Source organism: Cariama cristata, unplaced genomic scaffold (assembly GCF_000690535.1).
Source record: "Cariama cristata isolate BGI_N322 unplaced genomic scaffold, ASM69053v1 scaffold14782, whole genome shotgun sequence".
NCBI lineage: Eukaryota > Metazoa > Chordata > Aves > Cariamiformes > Cariamidae > Cariama > Cariama cristata.
The window spans coordinates 50055-69348 of NW_009605635.1; the positions used below are offsets into that span (position 1 = coordinate 50055).

The window sequence follows — 19294 nt, forward strand, 5'->3', positions numbered from 1 at the left end:
TTTTTAAGCATACTTCTATAGAACAACCATCGACAACGAGAGAGAACACTAGATTTGGTAAATGTGCAGTTCAAAGACCAAATTTAATTCTTTTGATAACAACAGGTATCTTTACAGCGAAGAGAAATCCACTACGTAATTGAGGCAAGAAACACAAGATGCGAGAAGACAAGAGGCGAGCAGGCTGCTCCCTAACAGTCGGTCGTTCCTTCCAGGATAACTCGCCTCACTTCCAGCAGACCACTGCTCTGCTGTGGGGGTGCTGTAACAGTTCCCCTCCCCTCCTTCTAATAATAATTTTAGGAGGACGAAGGATTTTCACCTTACTCATGAAGGTGAAGAGTACAGCTGATCCTGGTTTATGTTCGAAGAGAGACGTCTCTGTTCAGGGTAGGCAGGAGTGCTGGGCAGGATCCTCAACTATCATTAGGGGACACGGGTGCACCTTCAGGCTTGGGCAAAGCACCCTAGTCCTGCCTATCTGCAGAGTTTCAAACTTCAACTAAAAGTTGTTCTTTCCTATATTAGGTCTTATTTTTACCTTCTTACTCCCATTATTTTTCTAGTCTATCCAATTAAAGTGTTTTTTTTAAATCTTCAAATTGCTCATTGAAATAATTTTTTTAAAGGATCATTTTTTAGAGGATCATTTGCATTTATTGTCTGGCCAATTTTGCCTTCTGTAAATGCTTTTGCAATGTGGATACAAAAGTAAAACAGTAATATAGCAACACTTTAAAGATCTTTATTCCAATTTTAGCAAAGGCCTGCAAAATTAATGCACCAACACCACAAGCAAGAAAGAATTATCTCATTATTCATTGCTTGATTCTTATTTAAATTATGTATGCCTAGTGTTACCTTCAACTGATACAATTTTGTAAGACTTGCATATTAAAAAAATAATCTTCATTTATTACAGTGTATGAGAATAAAACCATAAAAAACAACCCATCATTACTAAACCTTCAGAATATTCAGAATTCAGAAAACTTCACTAAGCTGAATCTTTCTTTGTGTTACAGGAACATAATTCAGAAGCAAATGAAAGTGAACATTTGAACAAACATTACACTCAATCACTTTTTACTGCTGTCAGCTTGGGGCCTTCCTGGTATTGCCTGTGTTTCTGCATTAATACCAAGAACTATTCAAAAAAGAACATAAAATTACCTACAGCACCTGTTCATCCAGACTAAGTAACCCTATTCAAGTGGGAAAGGAATGGAGACATCAAAACACTAACAGCTTTAAATAACCCCTCTGTACATAACAAAACCAGAAGAATGTTGAACCCCTTTTTGTAGTAAATAAGGGAGACTAGAAGAATGGCAGTAGACATTATAATTTGACACTAAAAGGACCTTCACTTTGCTAGAATGCAAAACATAATTTTCTTTGCAAAACCAGAACTCTAGTAGTGTCGTAATATTGTTTCTTTCCTTGAAGACTCTTCTTTAGCTTGAGGCCTCATGTTGTTCTACACTCTGCTAAAGCAGTTTCACCTTCTAGTAACAGCCTTCCATCTTGATCTGTTACACTCAAAGTGTCAGTTCAGATTCAGCACGAGAGTATCTGAACAAAAGTAGTGTGTCATGCAAGTCCAGCTGCTTCAAGCAGGGTTTTTTTGGGATTAAAATGCCCTTCAATTCCAACTAAAGCTGCTAATAACAAGAAACGGCTGTGAAAGCAGACTGGACTGTTGGGTTGATTTATGAGAGTGAACCAAACCAGAGTGGTCTTTCACACCATCTGTTTCTGTGTGCTTTTATCTGGTATCAGTCTGCCTACAGAGTAGTCTGCTATTTCCCTGTACTATACTTCCACTACATACATACTTTTTTCCTAGATATTGCAGGCATCTTGTCCCATTTTCTTGTTTTCCTCCTATTCCTCTTTTCATTGCTCGCCCTCGACTTTGTGGATCTGTTTACACGACCCTCAGTCCTACCTTCGGTCGCTAATTTTCCTGAATCAATGTCGTGCCCTCATCCATTTCTTTCGTTTTACACTATTGTGGAGACATGCCTGTTTGTAACTGTAGAGGTTTAAACTGTTATCATGTGCCACTAGACCAGTCCAAAAGTGTCTGATTAAATTAAATTAAACACTACTGAGAATTGACAGCATTGGAATCGCACATACTGAGATCCATGTTCCCTATGGACCAACCCTCTTTTCCCCAAAATACAGACAATTGTTCCAGCATTAGCTTCTCTCCCCACAAAGGATGACAATTACTACCAGGGGTTTTTTGTTTGTGTGCTTTTCAGCTTGTATTGGTTTTTTGCATAAGCCCAGAGATCAAACCTCAGTTCTCATAATGCCCCAAATGCTTTCATTACTTCAGCTTCAGAGCATAGCATAGCCTTTCCTAGAAGCCCCCGAGAAAGAGGGTTTGCATCAGGCGATTTAGTTTTTTCATGACATTCTTTTTAAAAGTAAATTTTGATGAGGCAGATGTACCTACCCATCATGAGGATAAAGAAAATGTCAGAATTACCAGATGTCTCACCAGCTTTTGAAAAATAATTCCTAACACAGAAGTTCTCATAGCTAGGCATTTAATTGATAATAATAAAACTTAATGAAGGTGTCACTGTTTTGTCAGGGAGACTAAAGAAATGATGGATGACTGAGAGAGACAATATAGACTTCTATAGTAAATTTATGGAGCATCTATTTGTTAAACATCTATTTGTTAAATTTGTCAGGTAGAGAATTTCAGGACAAATACAGTCAGAGAGAATCCATTTTGAAATACATTATCAAGAAAACTAGTGAGCAAAAATAGGCTGAGAAATGAACAAGGCTGAATGTGAACAAGGATATTGCTTTTCTCTCCCAAGTACTTCTCAGATGTTAGTGGCAGTCATTATTTGGGGTAAGCATTTTTCTGAACAAGCTAGCAAGGTTTTGGTACAGTTACCGTCACAAACTTACGAAGCCTGAAATATGTTGCTATGGTGTCTATTTTTGGTTTTACTTTTCTCTGTGTCCTACAGACTTCTGACACAGATAATGGCATTAGCCGTGTAATCCTGATTTCAGAGGGAAAGACTCGCATAGTGATTTGTTCCACAACCGGAACTTCAGGATTGATAAACCAAGTATGTTCATTATACATCCCCCAGACATTCAGAATTCATCACTCTTGTTTGAGACAATTTGTATAATTCAAAGTTAGACAAGAGGTTTATGTACCTGATCCACAATCAAACTTCAGGTGCTGAAGTATAAAATATATCAAATGCATATCTGTGATGCTGGATCAGCTTACTTGTCTGACAGTTTCCTGCAGCTTGTTAAGGCTTGTTTATGCACAGTGGGACTATCCTCGAGGTTTTTTCAGAGGAAGAGTCCAGGTGTACCAGAGACAGAGGTACACAGGCACCCAGTAATCATACAGATTTTTGTTAGGACTTTTGACAAGTTTACCTGCAATTGCTGATCAACGCGTTTATCATTTAGAGCAGCACTTGTCATAGTCTCTTAGATTTAAATGTATTTCCAGGACAAACAGCAGTGAATAGCTTGAAGCACATATTCGGTGTAGCCAAAGTGCTACATATAAAGTACTAAAAATGACTGAACAAAAAAGAGGCCACGGTAGGGCTAAGAGAACGCTGAAATGGACCAGTGAGGCCTGTAGATGCCATTCATCTTCAACTACTGGTTCACATGGTGTTGACAGCTACCTGACGGACGTATCTAAGCTGGCATCATCAGTGAGGCTCAGTGCAGATAAGGGCTAAAAGGGCCAGGCTTTCAGGGGAAAGGATACGGTACTCCATTAGGAGACTACTTGCTTCTATAGAAAAAGGAAAACCTGAAGCCTTCACAGAGGATGAAGAGGATTCTGAAGATGTCCTTCATCCCAGTACTTTTTGACTGCTGATTTTAAATGTGCTGAGTTAAGGGGTTAAACCAAAAATGGTTTAAACACCAAACTTCCTGGATATAGTCAACTCAAGGGACTTCTAAAAAAACAGTTACAGAAGACTGTATAATGCCTGCTATAGGGGCAACATTATGAAATTACATGATGGTTTATGCCTACTGTTTTAATCCATTTCTTTGACTATTGCTCATTTGCTTGTTTCTCCATCAAGATTCACTTAGTCTACCGTGTTATCCATATTATTAGAATTTCATTATTCATTCATTACTCTCTGAAATTGGCTCAGGTAATAAGCCTAATCAGGTAATATAGAACAACTGGGCTTCAGTGTTTCACTGAAAGCTCTAGCTAGGCATGTATATCTGACCAATGTCAGCATATCTTGATACCCACTTACAGTAACACAAAAAGGAAGCTAACAAGCTTAAGGAGATACAAGTCTAATAGCTTGATATAAATTCTTATTGTTGCAAAAGAAATGTATAGATGGATAGATAATTTTCAATGCAGAATTCCTTACTTTGACAAGTTCTTTTTGAGCCCATATCTGAATTGGTTCCACCTGCTGGGGGGTCTGAGTTTGGATTCCATACGTGTTCAGAAAAACTTGTAGGCTACGAATGAAATACAGACAAATTTAATGAGAAATCACAGAATCGTCTTAGTTATTATCTTGGCAACAATTATCTTGGCAGCAGACACACAAGTAGCAGTATTATATTCTACATTTCCTTGAATACCTTTAGCAAATTTAAGATGTCTATTGTTCAACACTTCCCTAATATATACATTCTTAATAAAAGCAAATACATACCGCTGACTTTCTGCTATCAGGGCCACATGTACTACCAAATCATTTTCTAAAGGGCCCTAGAAAGTAATGAAAAAATATTTGTTAGCATTGCTAACTAAATATTTTGTTAGATACAGCACAAATAGGAAGGACGTCTATTTCACAAGTATGACAAACATCACTGCCTGCATTTCTATTTCTTACTGTGGGAACAAATTGAAAGAACAACACACGACTAAAACTTGTAAATCTCAAAACTATGGGAAGACTGTCCTATCAATAATACTTTGCAAGATGCATTTTGGAGAAATAATAATAAATAGGTTTCTAGTAATCATTTTCACTGTTTGGTTTGTTGTTTGTTTGTTTTTAATTAAAAAACCCCAACATGTAAAAGTAGGGAAAACATTTTGCTACATATAGAAATTTAGAATTTATACAACTGATGTATTTCCTTTGTGCCTGATATGACATGATGTTTTGATACACATTTTTGTAAAGAGTGAAATAACTCAGCTATTTGGGTAACCGATAATATTCACTTTAAAATAATGAACTCAGGATTTCGACCCTTTATTCTGAAATATTTTGATCAGACAGCTAATCTTTACAGTTAAATGAAAGATGTATTACATTTTACAGGAGATAACAGCGTTTCCTTGCATTGTTTGTAACACAGATACTTCAGGTTTTAAATAAAATACTAGCATTTTACATCAGGGAACCATGCAAATGGGAATGAATTCAACATGTTGGGTGAAATCATTGACTCAACTCCCTGGATCCTGAAATGGCAATTCACCTTTCTTTTCACTGGCAGCATACATTAGCAGCTAAAACCAGAGATGTCCTAGTTATTCCTTGTTCATTTCTTCTCTGGCATTCAATGCCTGTAAAATCAACGTAACTAAAAGCAGCACACGTTTTCATTCCTAAAATGTTTTTTCTCTACTTCTGTCTAGAAACTACCAGAGCACGAATGACAAAAGTTCAATGCAACTTCTAGCAATTGATTATATGAAAATACAACATTTTCTGTGAAGATAGATGGATACACATACTGCTTTAGAACAAAAAGTTCAGAGTGAATGCTTGCTTGTTCAGGCATTGGTACCAAATTAGATCTTACGGATTTGCAGAAGAAATTCTTTGTAGCATTTTCCCAAAAAGTCTATCAGCACTACATTTCCGCTACAAATGTTGGAGTTTTTGCCACATGAAATAAGCTTGTGATGAAAGTACATGCACAAAGAGACCAGATTAAGAAGCCAGATGTTTAAGTGACATTAAATGATTTTCCTCCTTGGAATAAGGTGATCATGCTATCAATGGCATTTATACGAGCAGTAAGAAAACTCAAAGCAATTCTCTACCACACTCAGTGCGTTCTGTTTATAAAACAAAAAGCACACAACTCCCCGCCCCCCTGAAAATGAGAGAGACCTCTCCAAGACTGTATTGATGCATAGTCAGCCTGTGATCTAACTTGGGGAGTGTTCTTCAAGTTAAGGCTCAACTTAATTACTACTGTATTAATGACGAACTGAGTGGGACTGTGTAGCCACAGGCTGTAAGCTGTACATAAATCTGTGTATCCTGCATCTCCATTGAGGTTCGTCCTTTTCCAACTACAGTACTAACACCTCTCATACACAGACGTACCCAACGACATGAGTCATTCATAGCAGCCAGTAAGTTCTGCATCTCCATTGAGGTTCGTCCTTCTCCAACAACAGTACTAACACCTCTCATACACAGACATACCCAATGACATGAGTCATTCATAGCAGCCAGTAAGTGGTGGTTCTAACGTGGGCCATAGCTAAGCAAATGCCATCTGCAGCACAACTGGCACAACACAGAATCTGTGTGAAAAATAGCTAGACTTTGAAAAAGTATTGTGGAAAAATATAACTGTAATTGCTGTACAACTACAGGATTGCTGTAACATTAAACAGAAAGTTCATTGTCATTTAACATGTCAAGGCCTGGAGGATCACAAGTAGTGGTCTAGAAAAAACACAGATCAAAATAACAGATACAATACTCATGAGAAAGTATGTCACTTTTCAGTAATGATTGAGATATATAGCATTTGCTAGATATTAAAAAAAAAGAAGTGGAAAAGCATTAAAATCCTAAATGTTCCACTAAATAAATCCTGTTGTTGTTAAAAGTTCCATTTTAACACGTTCAATTTCACATTTGTCTAATACACAAGCTAAGGTGTCGTTTTCACAACATCAATCACCATCTCCCCAGGACACTGCAACAGACACCCCCCCCCCCAGGTTCACCCTTCTGCCTGGCATTTTCAGATTGGACGGTGGGCAGAAGGATCTGTTTCAACTATATTCCCCATGCTGTGCAAATGATAAGTATACCCTAGTGTTTTCTGAAAACTAAGATAAAAGACAGTTGTTCTTCCTCCTCCAAAAAACCCCAACAACATAGTTTTTAACAAGGTTATAAACTGTTGGAGGCAGGATAAAGGGAAACACCCTTGACTCCGTTCCTGGCACGAGCAGAGAAAGCAGCTCCATCTTAGCCTTTTGCTGCACTCTGACTGGACAGATGCTATCACTATATGCCCTTCTGCACACAATCCCAGGAAATCTCAGAACTCTGAAAAAAATCCATTCATTTTGAAAATGTGAGAAAGTGGGCACAATATTCACAAACACTGATTCAAATGGTACCTACTGGGCTTTCCAAGCATATGGAGCGAGATGAGGAAAACAGAAATAGTATGCAACAGAAGAAATTGTACTTAACCCAAAGAATCCACCTTGGTGCTAGAAAACTACAACTGAACTGTTACAAAACACATCGGCTTCTGGAAGCGTCTAAATACTGCTGGACAGTTCATGGTCAATGCTACTAACACACCAGACTTTTTAAATTAAATACAATATGGACACACATGTGCCTTAAATTCTAAAATAACATTTTAACCATTTTAGAATTGTGTTAACTGTGGTATACAGTTGAATAACAGAAATGAAAGCAAGAATATGCTTATAATTAACATCACAACACAAATCATCCAAAATGACACACCTCTCTAAACCATCAAAATTGGACATGCTCAAACATAATTTAGGTAGCTGAAAAATCTTAACATATCTCAGTTTACCTACACTTAGTAATTTTAGTTTCTTTTTCACATTTATCTACTTCCCTGAAATTAAAAAAATAACCAGTCTATCACTTTGACTATTCTCTTCCTAACGTCATCAGTGGGCATTAACCTTAATTTCCAGTAACTTAAATGACGTCCTCACAAATTATTACTTGCTCTACAAAGCAAAACATAAAAAGAATATAGTCATCACGTGCAGTCAGAGAATTTAATTAATTGCAACATTACACATATATTTCAAGTTAACTCAGAAGATAAGTTAGTCTTACTTTGACAATTTAGTAGAATTATAATTTGTTAAATACAAAATTAAATGTAAGACAGCAATAAATCAGCTTTCATTACTCCAGTAAAATACAAAACACCACCAGAAAATCCCCACCCCACCTCATTTCTCCAATGTTATTGTTACTATACAGGCCCTCTGATACACTAAATTCTTCCAAAACAGAATGCAACAACAAAGACTGTGTTATAATATAACCTTTCCTGGATATGGAGACAGTAAAAAGGAATAATAAAATAAGCTCTTCTAAGGAATCCAGTTCTGAAGAGTTACCCCCACTGAAACAAAATGCCCTGCATTATCTTCTTTCAATAATGTGAATGGAGCATTGATGATTCCATTTTCTTTTTGACTCATGAAAGGGATTTAAACTGAAACACTACTGACCATTTAGCATTACAAAGCAAATTATTAGCGCAGAGAACCTCTGATTGCTGTTAGACTTCATTGTGTTTTGAAACACAGACTAAAACTCCAGCGCCAGGCTGGCATTTCCCCAGGAAGGAACATATGGAGACCTCTTCCTGAAAATGAAAAATAAGGGCTTTGGGGGCATTAAATTAGGAGAGAAAACACTTGCTTTTAACTACAAAGAGATGAAATTGATATTTTAAGTACTGGTGGCCATTAAGTTTTTATTATACTGCTCATTTGATCCCAGAGTTTTCTACAACAAATGAGATTGTCCTCTTTTTATCAGGTTTTCTAGGTTGAGTGGTGCATTCACAGCTGTAGTTACATAGGGTTATTTATTTATTTATTTCGAGAGTTTTCATAGCAATTTTGCCTTTGTAGATCTATATTACCTTACTTTCCTGTAACTAATTCTAGAATATTCTTCACTGGTGCGTCAAAACTACAAAACTAAGGTTGGAACATTTCAAATACTTCTCATTGCTTGCTTAAATCTACACAATTATGTGGGCATCAGACATATTTTTCTAGTGGTATCAAAGCCACAAATAAACTATATTAACCACATTTTTCAATGGCAAGTGCCTATAGAGATTATAGTCAATGCAATCAAAATATGAAAATACATCTACATGGAAAATGCATTTCTCTAAGAAATATTTCCTCAGCACAAGACTTTAAAGAAAAATTGAAAAAGCCTTCTTTTTGGTACATCACCTTCCAAAACACTGTACCTCAACAAAATTTACATACACAGGCATCTGAATTTTTTACATATCCTCATTTATTCCTTACCAGAATGAAATTTAATAAAAGTGGAAATACTTTTCTGTTCAGTTTTATGGACTAGATCTTTAGCTATATGGAAAAGAAAAAGACATCATTAAAGAGAAGAAGCTGGTTTTTATTTTCAAAGACAATTAAGATGCGTTGCGTTCTCATTTCGTATTTTAATTTTTAGTCATTTTCCTAGCACTTTAAGGCAAATACTAAATACCGACTTTTCATAAATTAGCTCAATTAGATAAAATGGCATAATCAAATATTCCCACAAAATGATTAAGCCAATCTAGAATGTGGATAAAAAAAAGTCAAGGTCAAGACTCTCAGCTGGAACTTGAAGTTTGCTGACTTTAACTGCAAGACCTTTGCTGATAAAGCATACCTCACTGACGTTGATACATCTAGGCATCTGCCTTTCATTTTTAACCTTCTCCTAATGATGAACAATTTGAACTATCATCTGTATCAACAAATGTTTTGCCCCAATACTAATTTAATAGTAAAAACACACAACGTACAGCAGCACCTATTTCTGTACAAACAATCCCAAGGAAATTTCACAACCACCTGGTTAGCATTGCAGGGACACTAAGCATTCCAGTCACAATTTCTACACTGCTGCTCAGAGGCTACAATGACAAAGGCCTGATGCCACAGTCATCTAGAATTCCCAGAAATTCAGAAGTGTCTCTTCTAACCCACACTGAGAAGCAGATGCAGTATCTTGGATAGTTGCATTTTTACATATCAAAGAAAAGCATGAAGAGTCTTTAAAACAAACCATCAACTTCTTCAAAGTGTTCATCTGTGGCATATTAAAAGTTACTAGCTTCAAGAATCAAAGGAAAAAAAATTTCGATGGGCTGCATGCAGCACTGACTTGATATAGCCTTCTTCTAATGGCACTCCTAAAAGGCTACGTGATACTGGCAGCTCACAATTTCTGTAGCTTTCATAATCCCACGATGTAAGAACAAAGAAAGAAACTGGGAAAAAATGAAGTCACTGAGCTTTCATTATCTCATATTCAGAAGTGCTGCACTATGAACAATGAAAGTCTCCTTATGAATGAGACAACACCCAGGCACTTGTATTACCTTGGTAACAGGAAATAGTAGGAAACAAAGGTTTTAAGCAGCATTTGGATAGAACAAGAAAAACATTGTTCACTTCTGATCTTGGAATAAATCTTAAGATAAATACCTCGTATTTTATGCTTCAGTAACAAACTCACAATGCTGAACAAGGAACTTTTCAAATATATAGTCCTTACACCAAGAAAAAAAAAAAAAAGGCTACAAAACATCTCTTAGCTACACATTTCCATACATACAGTTGTTACCTCATTAATAAAAGAAGTCCCCTACATATAGACCATGTCTCTGTCTTGTTAGCCTATCTACTGCAGATTGGAATTACAGTGTTTCAAACATTCCCCATCCCCACACACTCATGCCTGCTGTGTATTTATGCCAAATACAGGAGCACGTGTATATACCATGAACACCAAAAAAGAACCTCATCCTTGTAGCTCGTACAAGCTCTAAATACAAAAAATAGTAATACATTGCAGTGGTAATTGATTTGAAGGAATAAAAAACCCCAGGTTCATTCTTGCCTTCCTGACATGACTTACAACTCAGAGAAACATACCTACCTATTAGCAACTATTTAAGCTTACATTTTATGTATCATTTTGATTGCACCACTTTCCCAAAACTGCAGATGTTATAATCTTCCCTTTAAAAGCAATCCTCCATCAACTGAGAAAATGTACATACATTTAATATTTTCCTAGCATTTTAATTAGAAGACTGTATATAACACGTAGATGACAATTTTTCAGTAAAAATATTTTAATACTAAGCTTACGCTTACCTGATTTGAAAATCTCATGCTAACATTCCGCTGATATTGTGGTGGTATATAACGTCCAATAGGGTCAATATCCTTAGGGCTTACTAATTTGTCAGCTGAAAGTAAATGATAATAAATATACACAGTGACTTGAGTGCTTTTGTGAACAAGACATGCAAACCTATTTTATGTAGTCAGTTCTGCTGCTATAATCTTTGTTTTAGATCAATGATTTACAGATGAAAAGGAGATTCTGCAAAATTATATCATTTTAAAAGTAATGACTCCAGCATCATTCTTGCTACAGCTAATTATAATACTGTAGTATATAAAACCATTATTTTTTCACAGAGATGTGCAAAAAGAATATACGCAGACAACAGACTCCACAACACACAAGTCACAGAAAAAGCCCTCAATCCACAAGCATAGAATTATTCTAGAGCTTTAACTAGAAACTTAATGGTTACCAGCAAAAACTGTTTAGCTTTGAAGAAAAGCAGACAGCCTCTATCTCAAGGTAATCACACGACTATAATCCTGAAAGGGACAAGCGATATCAAAGATACTTCTCAATATGATATCTCAAGAAGAAATTGTAATAAAAATCAATTAAATAGCAATTTCTACATGGATTTTTTTACATGGGAAAAAACAAACCCTAAATCTAAAATTCCATGACTTTAGCCTTCTCCTGAAAAATTAAGTACTCCAATAAAAGTATACTATTAAAAAGTTTCAACAAATGCCTTGAATAAAGGTTTACAATCTACTGTGAGCTATGCCCTTCAAATAAGCAGTCTTCCATCAAAATCTTATTTTGACATGAAACTGTCCAATCTTTATTTAATTTCTGCTACAGAGGAGGTCACAGTGCAGTCTCATTTCTCCTATATATGTCAAGAATTTTGCACATATTCTTAAAAAGCTCTATACTAGGAAATCAGCTATTAATCTAAAAGAGAAATAACTGATGACTCCATTAGCTTAATTCAGCTACAACAGAAAAACAACACGTCTTGATAAGAAAAATGTTTCTGAATTCTACACTGTGCAGTAAATTAAGACAGCAGTTTATAAACTCAAAATATGTCCTGGCTCAAGCTTAACAGTGTTAGGAAAGAACAGAGTGTAGAATAGATGGTGCAGTGGAAAGAAAACGCATGGGCAGACAATGAAGGACACTGGCTGGGCAGTTCACCAAGTAAGCCATGAAGGAGCCTGCTGTTGCTAAGAGCTATGCCAGCAACTGTCAGCCGCTAGATACTGGAACCATCTCCTGTCCTCAGCCTTCTATGGAGAGAATGAGCTTGACTCCTGCCAGGAAAGGACCCTGTTCCTCTCCTCTGCGCTATTCCTGTGGAGTCACAATCTATGTACAGGTGGTTATGTTTTAAAACAAACCAACCAACCAACCCCATCAAAACAAAACAAAAAAACCCTAAAACTGAACAAAGCTAGATTGTGAAAAATTCCCACAGACAATTTATTAATGTACTGACACACAAGTTACCAAAACACATTTTAAGGAAAACAGTCATCTGAGCTCCAGTCCACACAATCAGACTTCTTATGCTGGCTAAAGGCATGTAAGTTACTCAAATTAGTTGTAGTACTGCTGATGCTATAAAATTGATCAACCAAATGACTGCAAGATCAACAGACTCTGCCTCGTAGTTCTCAAAAGCAAGAGCAATTTCCAGAACAGGTGTTCCATTTCCACTGTTTTTTACATAGATTTACACTTCTCAGTAATTGAAATATATAGTCAAAATAATTTTGTATTTAAAACAACTATACCAATAGCCTAATACAAAATTTAAGTTAACTTTCAATATTTAATATTTTATTTCAAAGAAGAATCTCAGTGAATATTCATCACCATTATCACAAACACAAGCGTATCGGAATGCGTAACAACCTTCAATGGCCAAGCTTTGAAATGCACTTTCAAATGCTCAACTAGTCTCTTCAATTTTGAAGGAAGGGTAAAAAAATAACAGACTGAAGAAAACATTAACTTTATCTGAGACTGCAACTATTCAAATTTAAACTTGTCTTGCTTAAAGCAGTAAATAATTCGAATTAAATGCTATAGATCACTTACAAACATCACTGTACTGGTGCAGCTGACACAGTTAATCCAGAAAGTGCCATGTTAATATATTTTGTCATGAAGAAAAGGAAATAAGAGGGAAAGCCAGGAAAATAAACAGAAAAAAAAGAAACCTATCACATTTAGAAGATTTTCAGTATTCTATAAAATATTCCTGTAAGCTTCATAGTATGCATGCAGCATAAAATTTTAACATAAAGAATGAAAAGCAATTTTTGCCTATCACGTATGTACCAAAGCAGAGGACACACATGCCACCCATATTCCACTCAAAACTCAAGCTAATGTGTTTGCTCAGATTCAAGAAAAACATCAACAAGATAAAGATCCTTCACCTCAGACGAATCAAAACCTGATAGAACTTCCTCAGCCTCTTACCCAGGAGTTTTGCAATGATGTAAATTGCCTGTCCCCACAAGAAAAACTTTCCATCGCGTCCATTGTTACTAGGAAACCGTTTCTGACTGCCAGGGTTCTTCTTTTCCAGTTCAACAAAATCAGCTGGCACATAATAATACTTGGGTACAACAGGACACCCTGCGGAGTTTTAAAATAAGTACAGTAAGTAAATAAATTCCATTTCCCTTGTTATTTGATTGTAGTCCCCTAATAAAGCTGAAGTGGATTCAAAATAGGAAAAATTATACCCTAGCAACAATCTGATTGAACAGAAAGACTGTTGCCATTCATTGTTATCTCTCAAAACCACAATCAGTGTAGGAAAGCTAAAGTAATATTAAACTACTTTATTTTTCAAACATTTCCACAGAATTTCTTCCCAGATCACATTGTCTGTGTAGCACCTTACTGTGCAAAAAGAAAAAAAGAAATTTTTTTTTCACCTAAAGCAAAGTGCCGTACAGATAACAAACCATAACCAGAAGAAATGAAAGCTGCATTAGGGTGAAACACTTCGAGGTTTTTCTCCTGCATTTAACACCAGCTCAGTAACAGACAACTTTTTAAAACTAAAATCTTGTCCAAAATAGTCAAACAATTAAATTAAAGTTATCATTTTTTGAAGTATGTAAAAACAAGTTAAAAACAGCATTTTAATTTTGAAACATCGTGAAAAAAATGGCATAACTTCTTCATTGGAAGATAGCATAGCTTGTATCTAGAATTATGCCACAGGTATTACTGATCATTGTAGACTAATACCCTTTATTTCAACACTTTTTAAGTGACAAGAGTCAGGAATTTAGAAACATAATGACAAATGATTGACCTAATTATATGCAATACAAAAGCAAATTAATATGCTTTCTGCAAAACTAAATTTCAACTTAATATTGCTTAAATTCTGAATTTATTTGGAAAAAGAACAAGTGATAAACAGAATAAAGTTGCAGTGTCTGACTATTTGCTTAGACAAAAAAATTACTGGCAAAAAGCCAAGAAAAATTTAAAAGTGAGAGTTATTAGAGAGAGACTATTCAAATGAGTGAGGTATCAAAACACACACAGAAAGTTTAAGATGAGACATTCATGACGACATTCAACAAGAGGAACCACAAGATTTAGTGTCCATAGAACTTCACATACTCATTAATAATCAGAAAAAAGCAATGATCAGCAAGGTCAGAAAATCTGCTACGTAAAGAAAATTTTGTAAGGAAATGTTTGTATTTCTTACAGAAACTAATTCACTTCAACAGGTATTCCAAGTTTAAAGAACAAGTCAGACTAAAATATTCTGCATCTACTTGTGTAACGGTACCACAGATGTCAAGAACAGGTGACTAAAGATGCCGAGTTTTAAAATTAGATTGTCAGTATATTGAAGCTTGTTCTGTTCTGAGGCCATTTTTTTTTTCCTCCCACTCAAACTTATGGTCTTTTTCTTTTTTTTTTTTTTGTTTTAACTGAATTTTGGATGGATGTGCCTGTAGGCCATCAATAGCCTTGTCTGCAGCTCCACCAAGATTCTGGAGTGCACGATTTAAGTAACACAACGTTTATATTAAAATTAACATGTTGCCAGTTTCACTGCTCTAAGCTGGAAACAATTTCATATGTGTATACCAAATTATTTTTTAAATCTTGTGAAGTTAAGTGGTAATGAATGACACAAGTAATTCTCAACTGTATCCAGGTAGAACACTGAAACAATCTGACTGTTGGTAGTTAATATTTTCCTGTAAAGTCAAAGTGAACTTTGTAAATAATGAAGCATAGGCGAAGGAGGGGAGGAATGACTGGGTACAGCGTGTATCTTACATTTATACCAGTAGCATTTCTCCGGACAACATTACTTTTATTATCACACTTTATGATACAATGTATCTACGTGAAAGAGATTATTTAGTATCCCTATTTTGCCATCAGGAAACATAGTGATGTTATTACTTCTTCTTTGCTGTGACTGCAATATCCACTAATAGGAATGTCAGTATTTTAATCATTTTAGATAAATAAAAAGCTACAGTGTTTTAAAAGAATTATTATCAGATAATACCTTCAGATGTATGCTGAAGCAAAGGATCCAGAAGATCCTGATATTCCTTTACTTGTTCAGGATTTCCTCTAAAAACTCCTAAAAATAATCAAACAATAATTGATTTAATGGAAGAAATAACTTTTCCGTGAGCTTAAGGTTCCTAAAAGAAGGGAAAAAAAAAGCTAGCGTTTATTTTGCAACCAAGTAGTGCCTACATACTAAATAGCTCATGAAAAGTAAAAGACTAGACTGTAGATACTCACTTACTGCTACAGCTAAATCTCACAGGGATCATGAATCAGCCGCTCTCTTATTAGCTTAAACTGAAATTGATGGCAAGTTACTTGGGATAGTAAAGCTGTGAACTTAGAGAGGCTCAAGAAGTGGACACAGACAACCAGCCCAGCTAGCTGCAAATAACTTCCTTAATTCCAAGAGAATGAAGAATCAGAGTTTGTGTGCCAGTGTGGAGACAAACAGGCTGGTTCTAAATCTTTAGGACAGAGTTGCAACCTGATCTACAAGTGAGTTACCTAGAAGTCCCAATAAATACATACAAAAGGAATTTGAAGGAGTAAATTGAAAAATTCCCCTCCAAAGATTAGACGGAATGTTTACATTGATAAGTTATATAGGTATTCTATCTTCCTATTATAGAGGTTCAGAACTGCTGACACACCCTGAGATATTGACCAGAATAGTCAACTCTTTATGATGCTGCTTTTGAGGAGAAATTGGTAAATTTGGGAGTACCAGTACCTTAAATGTTTTTCTAGCAGAACTCAGTCATCCCAGAATGAATCTGATAAATATTAACATGACCAGCATTCAGTTCATCAAAAGTTCTTACATGAAAAGATACATCAAAAATACCAAAAGTGTTTCTGTTCATCAAGGAAAATGTGGATGAACTTGACAAGTCACATTGATACTTTAAAATCGAACATTTTTTAACATTTAAAGGGGAACAAGTTACATGAAAACTTCTCATGGTACATCTTTCAGTCATTTCTTTCCATGGTTTTCCTTTTCAATTACCACATTCTTCCATATTATTAAAAATAGCTGTAATGTTTCCTTCCTTACCTTATCCCAGAAAATTACCATAATCCTCCACATTCAACCAGAAACGTAAAAGGCTTTCAAAAATGCTATTCAAATATGTCTTATCCAAAAAATAGTCATACTGATTTATTTAGTTCAAGCCTTTCCCACAGCTATAGATGCACATCTACTACTGAGAGAGTCCTAAACAATTTCCTTTTGAGAAAAATCCCAGGAGGAAATTAGTACTAAAGCAGCCTTTTTGTATTCTTAAGAAGGGTGAATTCTGACAGGCAAAAATAAGACAAAATAAACCCACAAACTCATGCACTGAGAACAAACATACCAGAACATCTTTATTAGAAAGTATAGACACAGTTTTTGTTAGATATACTTCTGTGTGCATGACATGTATTTATGTATATGTACAGACGTATTTATGTGTATGATATGTTTAGATATTTGTTGTTGTTTTTTATGTTTATGTTTAGATGGGTTTTGTTAGTTTTTGTAACTTTTTTTATATATGTTACAGATATTTTAAAAAGTCACAAAAACTTATCTTTTCTGTTAAGAACATCCAACAAATTATGCTACTGAAAAGCCAGAGAGCAGTAGATAGCTGGACTTTGACTACTGTATAGAGATTTCTTTCTTTCCATGGCTCTTCAACGCTCTCTCCAAAAAGAACACTTGACAAATGTTGTTCATTACATTTTCAAATATTCCCAAGTATATATACAGGAAATGAAATCACTTGCCAAAAGAAACAAATGCAATGAAAGTTTGCACACAATAAAGGGCGTGTTTAAGTGACACACTGAACTATTTCAAAACACTTGAGCACCGTCGTGACATAAGAGCAATATGATATTCTGACTATTTGTAATTTAGTCTTATTGGTAGATGCTGTAGAGGATAAAAAGAAGCATTTATGTGATAATGCAATTGCTTTTATACTAAGAATCATCTAGTGAGGATAGCAGTTGGGTAATAATGATCATCATCAATGAGGAAGAAAACAGTGTTCTTGATACTACTAGAAAATGCAAAACTAATTCAGTAGTATCTCCTTCCTTATTTAATGGAGCACTGTCCCACTATTGTACAGGTAACGAAATCCAGCTATCAGGAGTTACCTAGATATTCAGTAGCTTGATATACTTTGCTGAAAGGCTTTCCTTTGTACTCTGAAAGTCTGTTGGATGAGCAAAGAGGCTTCCAGCTGAACCAGTATTTACAATGTAGCAGCTTGAGGGTTTTTTCAATGTTTTCATTATAAAGACATTCAACTGTAATCTACTCCTATTTCATTGCCTTTTTGCAGTTTAAGTCACTCTGTATACACTTCAAATTTTGCATTAAAGAAGTTTGTGGATTTGGAGATATGTGCACAAAATCTACAAACAGAATTATGCTATTTGATGAAATTGTGGTACAGGAAAAAAAGACAAAGACAGTATGTGCAAAATATGTATTTTTCATTTTTTCTTTGTAATACAAGAAGACTAAAATGCTGTCTTTATTCTTCTGCTAACTTCAGTAAAGATTATTATCTTTCTAGTTCTTCCCGAAACTGCAAGTGGGCAGCATTAAATGTCAGTGCATTTCTCCTCAGTTTTGGACATCACACTCTGAAAAACGTCAAGCATTCCTTTACAAACATCAATTGTGAAACCTTATTACATCTTCAAACAAAGTATTTTAATCTGTGGGTGGCCACACAGGAGTCTAGGCAGACAGCAGATTCCTATGTCCCTCACCATCTTTATTTGAAAACTATTACACACACTAAAGGGAAAAAACCCAGATGGCCAGATATTCATCCATTTACAAATCTTTTTGACGGCTGTAACACTTATTCATTTTCTTATTCAGACTTCTGTTCTATGTGTTAGTTATCACCCTGTGAATTTTTTTGGTATGTCTCCCATCCTCAAGACAAGGTCTAGGTAGTGGTATTGTTGGTGGTGGGGTTTTTTTTTGTTTTGTTTTGTTTTTTCTTTTTTTAAATCAGACTAACTGGCTACATGGAAAAACATGGCCAGGAAGCACAGGCATTTCAAAGAGAAACTAGGCCTTTTCTGGTTCACTGTCTTCTCTTCTGAACTCTGTTGCAATTACCACAGAATATCCAAACTGAAAAGACCTGCTGCAACATTCAGTTTGTCAATGTGTTCTCTCTTCCACTTCCTTCTTTCTCATGTGCTGCTACAAAGTTCTGATATACTGTGAAAGTTTTTAAGGCTTAAAAGGACTGAATGCACGACTGAATGTCACAGGTTTAAGCTTTTAAAAAAAGTCTTACCAAGTTATATTCTAAAAGCAGTTCACATTAAAAATGCTGAAATATAGGGAGTTGGGTGCTTGCGTTTTTTTAACCCATGAGGCAGAATTCTCAATGAGATATTTAGTGCCACTGCACTATGGTTTATTTTGGCAGGACAAGAAAATCATTTTGTATCTTTCCTCTAATGGCTCACCTCTCTAACGTCTTTAAAGAGCAGGACTGTAAAGA

At 35.5% G+C, this 19294-nt stretch overlaps 1 protein-coding gene across 1 annotated transcript in view; it reads right to left on the bottom strand.

The window, feature by feature from the left end:
• Nucleotides 1-19294, bottom strand: part of LOC104158414 (phosphorylase b kinase regulatory subunit beta-like) — a gene marked incomplete at its 5' end in the record, with an annotated part of 48247 nt that overhangs the window by 26152 nt on the left and 2801 nt on the right. The window contains 5 exon segments of the mRNA XM_009696055.1: nt 4422-4515; nt 4716-4771; nt 11198-11292; nt 13671-13829; nt 15751-15828. Of these exon segments, the coding sequence (XP_009694357.1) occupies nt 4422-4515; nt 4716-4771; nt 11198-11292; nt 13671-13829; nt 15751-15828 (482 nt within the window).